At 37.2% G+C, this 15,265-nt stretch overlaps 1 protein-coding gene across 1 annotated transcript in view; it reads left to right on the forward strand.

Annotated features, from left to right (window-relative positions):
* LOC136032679 (protein phosphatase 1G-like) overlaps positions 1-15,265 on the forward strand; it is a 38,007-nt gene that overhangs the window by 2,462 nt on the left and 20,280 nt on the right. The window contains exons 2-3 of the mRNA XM_065712974.1: positions 4,972-5,108; positions 11,276-11,414. Coding sequence (XP_065569046.1) covers positions 4,972-5,108; positions 11,276-11,414 — 276 coding nt within the window. The remainder of the gene's footprint in view (positions 1-4,971; positions 5,109-11,275; positions 11,415-15,265) is intronic.

Genomic DNA, 15,265 nt, shown 5'->3' on the forward strand with positions numbered 1-15,265 from the left:
GGAGGAGGAGGGTCATCCAGAAATGGATACACTTCTAGAATTAGCATTTCTAAGTGCTCTAAGCTAGAAATTATGCTGCTTTGCAGTATAGTTTTCCCCTTGGACCCCCTTTGACCTTCCAAAGGGCCAGGTCATCATTTGCACTTACTTAAAAATAAATTACATTTCAACTAATTCTAACAGTATGTTGTAGTCTAGTATCCATAATGGTTGTCAAGCATTCACAAAAGCAAAAAATCACCATATTGACTATAATTACTTGGAAGAACTAATGAAAACAAAAATTACTATCAATAAGTAAATAAAACCCAAACTAATAGAGCTTAACATGATGAATCACATCAAGCATAAAAATTACATATACTGCTTTAGATGATTTAATAAATCATGAAGCAAACAGAAATAATAATGAATGATCAGACTTAAAACCTAGAAAAACTACCACAGAGAGGAGGATGCTATACCCCTTAAACATTCTCAAGGTCAGAGTGTGATTTTTATCTTGCTATCATTGAATTATATTTCAAGTTGTTTATTTCTTATTTGTTGTTACACAAACAACAGTACAACAGCACAAATAACATCATATGGCTAATCAAGGTTTAAAAATAAGACTACTACTTCTCCCATCCCTCTCTCCCTCTAAAATCTTCTAAATGCCTAGGGTGTCATTTGTGTTATGTTGAAGACAAAAAGTATTTTTCAAAAGTGTAGCTTTTATTTGTAAAAAAAATAACAACAAAGAGCCCATAATAATTAAGATTACTAGAAATAACTAATGAAAATAGGTTTTTTGACATAATATGTTGTGGTAAAGAGAAATTGCATATTCTTTTTTAGGAAAACTCAAACAGTGCTCTGTCCCCTAGATGTGGTGGGCTTATTCCTTTTTGTGACAATTTCTGTGTTTAGAGAATTCATTAGTAGCAGCATCTGTTGTTTTAATGTTTGATATATTTATTTATTTTAGTTTCTGTTTTCTTTTGGTATCATTTATTCATTGATAGTAAGAAGGACATTTCTTGACTTTACAGTGCATAGCCACAATTGGCAGTTGCACATAGCATAACACAAAACCAGCCAAAGGCAATATGCTACAACTACCTGCCTAACAAGTCAGACTGCCAAAAGCCTCATCTATATTATACTCCAGTGGATCAGAGCTGTGTTATTGTTTGTCATCCAAAATGTGAAGCTTTTTTCACTTCAAGAAATTGATCATTGGCTAAATTTTTACAGTGTACCAGGTTTTAGAAAAATATATAGAATTTTGCTGCAACCAGTACCAATCCTACATTGGCTTCAGACAAGCCTTTGACCTTATTGGGAGAAGTGGTCTGTGGCTTATCCTCCTTCATTATGAAATCCTGTGAAAACTAGTTGACCTTTCCAAAGATATCTCTTCTTAATTTAGAAGTTCTGTCATGACTAGTGAAGGTATCACTGACAGCTTCCAGGTGTGTGCAGGAGTCCTTCATGGGTGTTAATGTCCCACCCTACACCCACAGAGTTTCTGTACAATTTCCAAAGGGCATTCTTGAGGGGTTGCAGATATGCCCTTTTGATGACCTATATACATGGCTTGCTTTTGATTCCCTCCCTCCTTTTCAAAGTCAAGATTCGAGATCTGCTCCCCCCCTCCCTAAGCATCCCCTAAAATTTTTAACTCAATCTCCCAAGCTGCTCTTGAGATAATGCAGATACACTGTTTTGGTAACCTGAATACATTTAGTTCTTTTAGTTTTTATTGCTTGTGCTATAGGGGTTCATAGTGCCAAGAATTTTGAACAGATTAGAAACTAAAGCCCTCCTCCTAAGTTAAGTTTCAAGGTCCATTCTCTTTCCTTCCCCTTCAACACTCTTAAAAGTTTCAACTTGGTCCCAAAAGGTGTTCCCAGGAAATTGTTTTTAATACATTGAAGCACAAAATATGTTGTTAATTTACCTTGCTTCTTGACTATGAATCAATTACAAGTCCCATAGTAGCTTAGTGCTTGATTGGAGGCCGATCAGAGAAAAAGTATTTTTAGCCCTCCCCACAAGTTGAAATTTGAGATACACTCATCTCCCCTAAGATTTTAACTTGATACCCAGCCATTCTTGAGATATTGCTTGGATGCGATTTTGATAACCTGGTACCACATGGGGTCTTTTTATTTATCTTCTTATTTAAACATGGATAGATTTTAATTCATGTAGGGTCTTGTAATACAAATACAATTGGGTGGATCTAATAATGGGCATTTTTTCTGCAACAATCTCCAGTAATGAGTTTATTATGCCCAGGCTCCTACAACAAAAAGCAATATAAGCTCAAGCACATTATCAAACACTACAATTTTTACCTAAACTTATCTGTAAAACAATGGGTAGTTTATGTAACTTCAAGACATTGCTTTTGGGGGTAATTTTGACTTCAGAGGTGCACATTTGATAAAATTGCTTTCAAAAAATTTGCTCAAATATTATTTGGTTGTAAGGGGCCAAGTTACAGAAGAGAGAATGGGTAGAACTTTGGCTACACTCAAAGACTTGTCCCTTAAAAGAGCACTTGAATTCTGAGTTTCCAATTACATGAATTCCCTCCTAATTCTCTACAGCCACCCCTTCTACGTGAAGTGGCTGGGGGAGTCTTTTTTGGCTTTTCAGGTCTCTTTCAAGGGCAACTTTCAAGTGCTATTTTTGGGAGAGTACCCCAATTTTTTTTAATTTTTTTTTTACACTAGCTCACTCTTGGCCCAAGGATGTACAACTTTAAGTTTCAAACTAGTCAGGAGCAAAAAGTTTTCAGCTTATTTCTGGGCCTCCTATTCATCACTCCCCTCTCTTCTTACAACAATGCGGTTCTTATGACCCAAAGAACAATCTCTAAAAGTTTCATGCCTATGCACACAAAAGATCAATCATCCTCCCTTTTCCCTTTCTAAAGCCTATCTGTAAATGATTGACAACCTGCATAATTTACAGCACTTATCCCAGGGACTATGGGTGTCATGTCACACCTATGGGCATGTTTATTGTACCTTTTAACTCTTCGGAAGAAAATTACTATTGTAAAATTTTGATCAGATTTCTGGGGGCTACAGGGGAACGGGTAGTAAGTCTGCTCAAAATGTAGCCCAAGGAAAGGAAAACAAAATGAATTTTACATGGAAGGGACATGACTCCACATTTTGGTACTATAATGTTTGCTCTGATCCTTTGTCTTCAGTATATTTTTGGAAACCTGAGTGATGCTGTAAGACAGAAATCAGTCATAACAAAGAAAATTTTCTCTTTTTATTCACCATTTAATGCTTTTTCCAAATATAATAATAATCACTGTCAATGCAATTCTAACCCAGCCCCCACCCCCCTAACTGGGGCACAGATCAGGGAAAACTTCTCCTCCTCAAGTTCCAAGGTATCAGGATGCAGTGCTGACACCTTGGAATTCAGCTGATGTTTTTAGTTTACTTCAGCTTATTTTTCAGCATTTGCTGGCACACTGAACAATTCTGTCAGCACAACATCCCTCCAAACTCAAACCCAATCTACACCCCTGCCCCCTAATGCAGCTGGATATAGTCCTAGATTATGCTTAAAAGTTTGCTGGTTTTGTGGCTTTTGCCAGTTTCTTGCAGGCACTCTAATCAAAACCAATAAGAATGCTAATCAATCATTTCTTGTTCTATGAATATTTTTTCTTTGATTCTTCTATTTCTTCTGCAGTCAATTATAAGTCTTTCATGTAAAAAAAAGGTCTATGGAGTCAGCCTGTTGAAGACAGAACACAGCATGCTCAGGTTGCTGAAAAACTCAATATATGCCATAAATGATTTTCTATATACAGCACAGAGTTAGAATAGCTTGTTTTTTTACTTTACAACTCACAAAATAATAGTTCTAGTTAATTCGTCATAAAGGAGATATCCTGAATAAGAGCTCTAAGATAGAAATAAATTTGTGGTTTTTTGTATTTTCATACTATTAGAAGTTATGTGCAAGTGCACTTTGAGTATTTTGGTACAAATGGTATATTTAAAATTGGTGTAGAAACACATAAATATATGGGTCTTTTTAACATAAATAAAAGCTTAGCTTTTATCTTACCTATACTTCTCAGAAAGAAAAATTAACTCATTTACTGCTTAAAAATCAAAACCAGAGTTGTTGCCTCTTTGATTTTGAGCATTTTGTTTCTTCTTTGAAAGGAAAAATCATGTTGCAAACTGATTAAAAATAGAAACTGGATTTAATCAAATGTGACAATATTCATAACCAAATTTACTCATAAAGCAATTAACCTGTAGGTAAATTGTGTTTTGACAAGCCTTGTACAATCTATATAATGCGTCTATACATAAATTCAGAATAGACCAAATCATGCTTTTTTTGGTGTTTAGCAAAAAATAATAAAAATGAAAAAACTAACAAGTGGTAGGTAATTTTGTATCATATCCACCTACCAAAAACTGACTAACTGTAGATGATGGTCTTTTTCATGAAAAGTTGAATTCTGAATTTTCTAGTTTTTTTATGTTTGTTATAAGTTAAGTTTCAACATAACCAACTCAATAAATCAAATTCATTTTCACTGTCCTTGGTACTTTGATATAATTTGTTACACAGTCAACTGTGCTTGTAATAAAGTACTCGTCGCCAAGTTTTACTCTCTAGTCAAATGGCTAATAAACATATTGGGTCTTGACAAGCTATGCACATTTAAGATTTCCATAATTTTAGGTTTAAAATGAACAAAAGATGTTATTTAAATACACAGCACCAACAAAATTAAATAAACTTAAACAAGTAGAGGGTCATCATGTGTATTTTCTATATTAATATGAAATTGAGTTTGTTCCAGAAAGAAAAAAATTATAGGCAGAAGGTCCAAATTTAATCTTCCGAATGCTTTAGACTTCAATTTAATGATAATTGTGGGTCCACTTGTAAAACACCACTCAACAACATTTTTTATGTTCTGTTTAGGATGCCCACAATGTGATAATGGACTTCGATGAAAATACTTCATATTTTGCGGTTTATGATGGGCATGGTGGTTCAGAGGTAGCTGCATACTGTTCTGTCAATTTACCAGAGTTTCTGAAAAAATTAGAATCATTCAAGTAAGTCTTTTTAAATTTCCTGTTCTGCAATTTCTTGTTTTGGTTGGTGTTTTTGAGAAAAAGGCTTTAAAATTCAGTTGCAAAATGAAATATTTCAGTGAAACTTTGCAAAAACTTTGTTTCAAAAGACTGAGCTTAAAAATTTTTTTTAGCAAGATTTTAGGGAATTTTGCTTTCAGTTTGAATTAATATAGCAACTATTGTGCTGTCTCGTTTTTTTTTCTATCATTCTCTATCAATATAAGTATTATCATTTTCATTTATATTTTTCAGTATATTTCAAGAGGACAAAAAAGATAGAAAATTATGCTAATTAGTCTTTAGCATAATTTTCTATCCTTTTTGTGCTATTTTCCTTGATTCTTGGTTGTAGGCTTTTCAGTTGTCACTGTTGTGCGGACTTCTTTTTTCTTGATGCTAATCAATGGGTGGCTTCCTAATTTAGTAATACCATTTGTGTCTACATACCTAAATGTCAAAGTAGATTTTTCAAATTTGACACTTCCATAAGATTTGATTCAGTACCATGGCGTTAATTAATAGAACTGTAGGAGGGGTCTCTCTCTCTCTCTCTCTCTCTCTCTCTCTCTCTCTCTCTCTCTCTCTCTCTCTCTCTCTCTCTCTCTCTCTCTCTCTCCTAAACTATTTTTTAAAATTTAGAGGGAGGACAATTGCCCTCCCCCTCCCAAATACATACATGCACAGTCTATAATCGAATGAAGGAATGAACTTCATTTCCCACTAAAAAAAGAACAGTGTCACTTATGGAGTAATAAAAGAAAAGAGAAAAAATGCATCAAATAAAAATGCACAAATATATGCAAGGAAACCAACTTATGAACACTAATACTGCAATGCATCACACGCTTCATTTCCTCTTGAATTCAGATTAAACTTATCTAGTCTTTTCTGAACAATCATTTATGGGTTTAGTATGTTATATTGTTTGCTAATCCCTGCGTTCTGCTTCCAAGGAGACACACAAAAGAAATTTACGAAAATGGTAGTAACAAGAACATATCACATGTTTATTCTTGTCAGATAAGAGTAAAAAGGAGAGAGTGCCAACGCGTATGGTGTAGCAATCACCGAAAATAGCTGGGCCCGAATCTGTTGACTATATGAAGCTTTGGACGATACAATTATACCGTAAGCTTTTTGGACTTTACTAGTAACATCTTCTATTAAAAAAAACACTTGTCGAATTAATGCTACAACCAAAAAGTAGACGAAGATGGACTATACTTGATGAAGATTTTACTATCTTGTCACCAAGCTTTACTTCGGGGGCAGGATCACTTCCTTTACGATTAAAGACAATAAGCTCTGTTTTAGTCTTGTTGAAAGACAGACTGGTTTTCTTGTTTGAGCTTTTAAATGCTGTAGAATTCTTTTCGAAACGAGAAAAAAACCACTTAAATACAATATATTGTCAGTATAGTTCAGTAAAGATAGATGTTGACCAAGATGAAACCTCAAACTGATAGCTCAGTTTGAGTGCATGCTGAGTTCCAACTAGACCATTATTGTAGAGAGGTGGCGAAGAGATAGTTCCTTGACGGATCTCTTTTTTTTTTTTTACTAGGATAATAGTAGAAGCAATTTTTATTCCACTTGGTAGATTTTTCTTAAACTTCACTACAAGTTTCCAATAAAAATTGTGGAAAGTAATAATTACCAACTTGTCAAGACTCTGGTTATATGCACTCAACAGCAGTTGGCTATCCTGATAGGAGTTGAAGGCTTGAGTTACTTCTAAACATGCAATAACAATAGCTTCGCCAATTCGATCACAATCCAGGAGGATATTACACATGAGGTGATACACAAGTTCTCTACTGCTGCCCTTTTTAAACCCAAACTGGTTGCTGGGTTTGTAACACACTCGGTTTGTCTCATCAGTAACTAGTATTTCAAAAAATTGACATTAAACAGGGGCTATGGTAATTGACCTATGTGAACTGCACTGAGATGTGTCTTTCTCCCTTTTGATAACTAGATTGAAGATACCAATACAAAAAGAATCATTCACTAACTGATATGAGAATATACTTTGTTACATTACAGTTAAGTTCTCAAACAACACCGGAATGCCATTCACCAGATGAAAGCCACAAATATAATCAGCTCCCTTTGAGCACTTTTTTTTTTTAGTTTGCTAATGGCATCATAGACGCGGAAGAAGGTTACTATAAATCCTGGACTTTCAATAGGCTCAGAGAGTCTTTTGTCTAATTCCCTTTTTAGAAGCTCTTTCAAGCTTAGGATCAGGTGCATAAAACTTGGAAGTATAGTATTCAGTGTACTCATCCTCCAAAAGGCTTGCATGTGTGGGGTTGGAATGCTTAATACCTCTGTTATTCTAACAAACATAGGGTAAAAGAAGAGGTTTAGAAGAGTAAACTTCTAAACCAGAGAAGGTTTGGTTTTGATTCGAGCGCTATTTTTTTATGATACGAATCCAGTGCAGAGCTAAACAATTTCGCGCTTTTGTGTACAGTCTGATTTTATTCACTGTGCCCACTTTAGGCTTATCATGATCCCATCACAGCTGAAACCAAAATTACGGCCGCTGACAGGCTTCACTAAGCTCGAAGTTTTCGTTCCACTCCGGTATTTCGGTTCCGATCGAAATTTTTCTTGTAGGCACACTTGCTTTTTCTGCCATTCTCAACGCATGCACGATTTCACAGAAATGGGTATTCAGGTATAACTACTTGTCAGCCTGAATTAGTCTGTAATAGGAGGCAAGGTACTGTGATTTTTGATAATATGTTATCAGACACTAAATGGTGAGTATGGATGTCAATTCTTCCCCAATCCGGTTTCCAAACCCAGCGGTTATGTTTCTTAGGTGGGGCTACTTGGACCAACACGGAGCGTATTCGATACTGGTAAATGATCATAAACACAGATTGAATTGTAAACATGGGAAGAGGGGTGAATTGCATTTGGTTTCGTTGAGTATGGGTGAGTATGGTGAGTATGGGCGTCAATTCTTCTCCAATCCGGTTTCCAAACCCAGCGGTTATGTGTCTTAAGTGGGGTTACTTGAACCAACACGGAGCGTGTTCGATACTGGTAAATGGTTATAAACACAGATTGAATTGTAAACAAGGGAAGAGGGGTGAATTGCATTCGGTTTCGTTGAGGAGAAAAGATCAAGGTTGGGTGTAGACCTACTATTATGTACATATATATGTGCCAGGTCGTTGTTGATGACCGTGAGTTGAGGACAGGAACTAAAGAGGATCCCTGTCCTGAAGCTATTAGTATCACTAAGATTACAGTTCACATCTCCTGCAATGACAACAGTAAGACCTTATTTCTGCGCTTCTGACACATCGTTTGCAAGCTTACTACAAACCATGCTGAACTTTTGCTCTGAGTATAAGTCATGGTAGTTAGTTGACATATATGTAGAAAACACAGCAACGTCTAAGAGTTGAACCGACATAAAGAAATCAGAAAACGAAATTGGTTTGGGCATGAGTTTGGCATAAATAAGCAGAGCAACACCGCCAAAGGGTCTTCCTTTCCCACTTGACAACCCAGTAACACCAAGGACTTTGACCCAACCATCAAGTTGCTGCAGGGCTAGTTCTTCTTTGAATAAGAAGTGCTCGTGTAGACATAACACAGTTTTTCAATAATATGTCACCTATATGATCAGCGTGTCGCGTGTTTGGGATGATGAAAAAGTCCCTAGTGAATGGTCAAAGGCAGTAATTGTCAAACTCTTCAAAAAAGGACAAAAGACTAAATGTACTAATTGGCATCGCTTTACAGTCAGTTGGTAGCAAGGTTTTGTGCCAAATTATTCTCAGTAGAATTCAAAGTAAAGTGGAGAAAGTTCTGAGAGATGAACAACATGGATTCCGTAAAAACAGATCGTGTTGTGACATAATATTTAGCCTGAGAGTCCTGCTGGAAGAATCTAATACATGGCAAGTTCAACTACTCACAGTATTTATAGACTTTCTCAAGGCCTTTGACTCGATACACCTCGAGACCACGTGGGAAATTTTAATGCATTACGGGATACCGATCAAAATTGTAAATATAATTAAAGCGCCATACCTCGATATGTTATGCACAGTACAAACAGAGGGCGACTTAACGGACTGGTTCACCGTTCAGTCAGGTGTAAGGCAGGGCTGCATTCTATCGCCACTGTTATTTGCCATAGTCATAGATCTTGTGCTTTGTGGATGTAGCTTCAGTGGGGATCTACAATTAAACCCATTAAGAGAATTTCATGATGGTGTTTTTGCTGACGATATTGCACTCTTCGCTCACGAATCAGAAGCTATACAAAACAATATAAATGAACTTGAGCGTGTGGCAAATGCTGCTGGTCTCTCCATAAGCGCTAACAAGACTAAATCAATGTCAAATGCGGTCATTCCTGACTTAGCTGAAGGACTCTTGGTCAACAATAAGGAAATTGAAGTAGTGAGAGAGTTCAAATATCTCAGCAGCATTCTTGCGCAAGATGCCAATCCAGAAAGAGAAATTTTGTGCCGAATAGCATTGGCTGGATTCGCCTTCAATTGTCTTAGAAAAGTTTGGAGAAATAACAAATATTTCCAGAAGCTCAAGTTCAGAATCTATAATATTAATGTCCTCTCCGTCCTTACTTAAGGCTGTGAAACTTGGAGCATCACTGCGCAACTAGGAAAACGACTACGGACATTCGATAATAACTGCCTAAGATCTGTTTTGAATATACATTGGGCGGAGAGAATAAGAATGATAGAGATTTATAGCATGACAAACAATATCCCCATCATTGATGTCATTTGAAAGCGACTATGGATGTATTGGGGGCACATGGTGCGAATGGATGATGGAAGGCTGCCTCATGACATATAGTGTTGGACACCCCCTGGCCTCTGTAAGTCAGGGAGACCCAAAATGACCATTGGCAGGATGTTAGAGAAGGAGGCAAAGTTGGCGAGGTCTTCGATGGAGGAGTTTTGGTTAAGGGCCCAGGACAGGTCGTCGTGACGAACCTTGGGAGGACCTAAGGAAGTATCCTTTTTAAATGATGCGCTGGACTCTGATAGCCAACTTCTAGGATAAATTCTTTCACTAAATCATAATGAATCAAAATTATACATTCTATTTGTATTTTTTGCAATCCAGTTTGTTATTGTTATCGTACTTCCTTATTATTTAATCAATATTAGGTAGAACTATTTGAATTATAATTTGTATCAGCTATCCAATTTCTGAACTCGTCTCTTTTTTACGGGCATTAAAAAAGAGCAACAGGAGACTGTTCAACTTGTGATTTTTTGGGTAGTTTGGCTTTTTATTTAGTACAGAAATATTGACGAAAGGAGTCAAACTTTAGCGTAGAGACGGGAGGTTAGAGGGGGTGTGTTTCTCTTGCACAGAACAGTTTCTATTAATTTCTAGTTTTAATTTTTACTTTTTACTTTCACTTAAACAACTTCATTTTTTCATGTTTAATTTGAAACAAAAAAGCTCGCATGGCCATGGTCACAAAAAAGAAAGAAAAAGAGAACCACATCCAAAAATAATTAAAACAATCTGTTAAACAAGTAAACAAAATGATTAAAACTAGAAAAAACCCCATCCAAAGAACTAATATGAACAAAATCATTATATCCTCACGGTGAGTCAAGCCCACATGAATAGACCACGTCAGATTCCTAATACTACTAGAACCACCATTTCCCAACAGTTTTTCCACCCATAGTGCTTCCCCCTCGTCCACTTCAAAAATCCACTTTCTCAAACCCCTTTACACTTCCCCCGAAAGTGCAACAAATTGTTTTGCCACTCTCCATACAGCCGACAACTGTAAGGACGAGTCTTCATTTCAATCCTTCCCAAACATCTTCGTCTTCCCCCAAGTGGTATAAATTACGTTTTGGGAGAAATTACCAGTGTAATATCATTCCTAGACAGCGCACCGTGAAAATATGCCTCTTCTCCTTATGCCTATTTTCCCCTAGAACACAAACCAAAATATCTTGAGTTTATTTTTGTTTAATTTTCTATTATGTCTTTTATACATTCAGTCATGGAAATTTTTTCAATAAGAAATTGTTAGTGTATTTCCCTTTACATTTGGATATTTTTTTTGCTTAATTTTTGAAGTTTGGTTAATATTGATGATTTTATTTAATTTGCAGAAGGAGAGATTTTGAAAAAGCTCTTGTAGATGCATTTCTTGGCTTTGACAAAACACTTACGGAACCAGAGATAGTGAAGAAATTGAAGAAAATGGCAGCTGACGACTATGAATCAGTAGAGGAGGAGGAAGATGAGGAGGTATTTGAATTCACAAATAATTTATCTTATAATTCTTCTACAATCTGTGTGTTATTACTAAAAAGAGGATGTAAATATTGTAGGGGAGAGTGGTATATGCAGGGACGGATTTTGGAAAACCTCCAAAATGCATGGTTAACATTGGAGTAGAAAAATGGTTTATGGCTCAAATGAAAGCCCCGGAACTGCTGCATAAACTGTGATTTTTCCAGATTTTTCTTGTATAGCTAGAAGAAAAAAAGGGGGGTGTCCCTGCTTATACCATTTGTCCCACTAAGTACCGGGGGTGGTATATCTTGGGACATGGGGTGGTATACTCTGGGACATAGTAAAAATATTCATGTATTGGTAGAAAATTTCGACTATTCATCGTATAAAAACTACATTAAAAATTCGACTTCAAAAGTAAAAATATCTTAGGCACAAGACTAGACTACCAGTCAGCAAACACGAAGTATGACGCTGCTCTGGAAGCTGTACCGGGTGCTGGGGTAGGAGGCGACAACTTTTTCAAAATGCCTTCCCTTGGATAAAATATTGAGTCTTCTCGGTCCGGCCACTTCCACTTTCTTAGACCGGCCATGCACATGACACTCACTCTGACACTGTTCTCGTTTTTCTCTTGGACAGACCCAGGAAAATACTCTCCTTCGTAAACAACTTTAACAAAATCTCCTGTAGAGACACTGTCAAAGATCTCTTCCTCTTTCTCACTTTCATCTTCCGATTCACCTAGTTTCATCGAGTCATCACTATCATCATCAAGAATCATTTTTTCATCATCACTTCCTTCTGAATCCACAAATAGCTTTTTTGTTGTCTGGTCTTTTTTTGCTTTTCCAGCTCTTCCAACAGTCCCAACTTTTCCTCTAGCCCTGCCACCCCGTGCTTTCTTATCTTTTCTTTCGGCTTCTTGTTCTTCAATCTGTCTTTTCACAGGAGTGTCAGTAAGAATCTTTGTAGAGCCTTTCTTCCTGCCTCTGCCACTCAATACACGCGGCTTGGATTTAGGGTATGGCCGAACTTGTTCTGGCGTCACAGGAACTGAAACGGGTGTAGAGGATTGTTCAGGCCCACTTATACTTGGGGTTTCGGCCAGGTTGTTTCTAGGTTCAACTGGATCCAAAGCAGCAGGTGCAGGTCTGTCAGTTACAGCAGAGGTTAGAAAATCATTTTCTGTAAAGATGTCTGGATTGTAAGGCCATATCCCTGTCTTCTCGAAGCCCCTCATTATGTTATTTGGCGTGAAAGATACGGGGAGGCTTTGGCCAACAAGAGATGCAATCTCGTATATCGTCACGGTCTTCCCTGGGTTGGACAGCATCCAGTTGTCCATAGCCTTGTTGTATTGGCATTTGAAGGGAAAATACACGCAAATGTCCAATGGCTGCAACCTGTGGCTGCAGTTAGGTAGTATTGTTAGTAAAGTGATACCAGACTCTTTCGCAAACTGCACAACTGCAGAACAGATGTGGGACTCGTGGTTGTCCATTATCAGAAGCTCCGGGCTTTCAGGGGAAGCATGCGAGTAAGTCTTGAAATGTTTGAGATATTCCAGAAACAGTTCTTGGTTTACCCATCCGGAAGGCAAGGCTCCTCCAGCAGAGTTAGCAGGAGCACCAGTCAGCATGAGAGGCTGAAATTTCTTGCGTGGGAATATAAGGTAGGGGGGAAGGTACTGCCCGCTGGCAGAGATGGTTCCAACCATAGTCACAAGCACGCCACGCTCAGCTAAGGTTACTTTGCCCACTATTTTTCTACCCTTCTCGGCAAAAACCTTTGGAGGAACATGAACAGTGGTGACTGAGGTTTCATCACAGTTAAATATGTCGCTTGCTGTAGATGGAGTTTTCTTCAAAACTGACTGCAAGTTGGAGAAAAACTCCTGTACATTGTGCTTGTTAAAGCTTGTGGCACGCCCCAAACTTGTTGCCTCTGGCTTTCTAAGCGAAAGCTCTGGGTTTCGAGCCCGAAATCCAGCTAACCAGTCTATACCGGCTTCTTTAGAGTCTATCCAGCTGTCTGGGACAGTCTTGATGTTTGCAACGGCGTAGTTGTAAGCAAGGGTTCTGGTGTCTCGACTGGTCAAACCATAACACATTCTGCTCGCTTGCAGCAGGTATTGAGAGAGCGATGCTTCTTCTTCAGGCATAAAAATAGTAGCAAATCCGAACTTTTGAGCACCACTGTAATTCGCTTTTTCGTCATCACTGAGTTTTGAATACTTTTGGTAGTGTCTGTGAAGGGCTGAACGTGACACTCCGTGTTTCTCCGCCACTGCCCTAATTGGTAAGCCAGCCTCTAAATCTACAATAGCTGCTTTAATCATGAAATGCTGGTCAACTTTCTTTTCAGCAACCGAATTAGAATATTCCTCCCACTTAGCTCTTGGAAATTGTGGCATTTTCTTCTATTCTGATGTCAAATCTGATAAAAAAAGATGTATAAGCTATTTTTATCATTAGGATACAAGTAAAAACAGATAAGAAAAGACACAATGTATGGACTGAACTGTAAGAATTCATGTGGTATATACTGGGACATGTCCCACTACATACCACTTGTCCTTGTCCCAGTATATACCATGCGATCTCTACTTGCAAATTGTGTCCGATTTTTTTTACTGTTGCATATTTTTCCACCAGATGACCACACGACGTGGCCTGATGTTTTAGCTTTCGTTTGCTATCTTACACACACAATTTCTGCAAACCGTTACAAAATAAAGCACAAAAAACTATTGCCCAAATATTTTTTGGGGGGTATAGCCCAAAACTTTGAAGTCGATTTTCTCAAAAACGAAAATAGCAACTTACCAAAATGATAGAACTGTCATGTCCGCCATTAAATGAACTATACTAGGTGGCTTTATTGGATTTTTTAAAGAAAGTTAGATGGCAGACAAGTACTGTGTCCCACCTTATACCCCGTCCCTGCATATACCACTTACCCCTACCCATTAAGTTCTTTGAACAGGATCGATCATTCAGGCACAATATTTATTATGGGGGTTCCTATGAAATCTCCAGCCCAAAAAGATTCATATAATCTATAACTGTTTTTTATAAATGGGTCTGCAAAAAAAAAAAATATGTAAAAAAAGACAACTAAGAAGAAAAAATGAATATTTCCACTTCAAATCTATGCAAATTCCAAGAAAGAGAATAAACCAGTGTCTAAGAAAAGACCAAAACAGTCTACTTGCCGAAACTTATACCTATGAGTCTATGTCTATGAACCTATGAGTCTATGGGAACAATTCATATGGGAACTATATGAGTCTATGGGAACAATTCAACAATTATGGGAACAATTCTGCATAAGCCCATCAGTGTAATCAAATTCCACGCTATGCGACGGGCTGCTGTAGTTGAGACCGAACTCAAAGTTCCATACAATCAAGTAAAGATTATTCTCACTGTACCACCACAGGGCGAACCTGTGAGTACCGTACTTGAATATCCACGTGGAATGTGTTAGCCTTTGGTACAAGGTGTTTTCCTCTGACAACCTAGATTCTCAAAACATATCGATAACTAAGTGGAACCAAGAAGTTCATAAAACCGGCTCATAAAATTGGATTGCCAAGTGATAAATTGAAGAACTTAATTGTGAAACATAAACAAAAAACAAAAGCAAAAATTATTTTGGATAAAAAATTGTAAAGGCATCCTCCAGTAAATCAAGTACCTAAATTGGAAAACTTAAGCAAACAACAAAAGCAAAATTATTTTGGGTAAAAAGTAGCAAAGGTTTTTTCTAGTAAATCAATGATCTTGATGGTGAAACTTAAGCAAAAAAACAAAAGTAAATGTTGAAATATTATCTTAATTTGTAGTTTTACACGATAC

The sequence above is a fragment of the Artemia franciscana genome, chromosome 11, assembly GCF_032884065.1.
Source record: "Artemia franciscana chromosome 11, ASM3288406v1, whole genome shotgun sequence".
Taxonomy (NCBI): Eukaryota; Metazoa; Arthropoda; class Branchiopoda; order Anostraca; family Artemiidae; genus Artemia; species Artemia franciscana.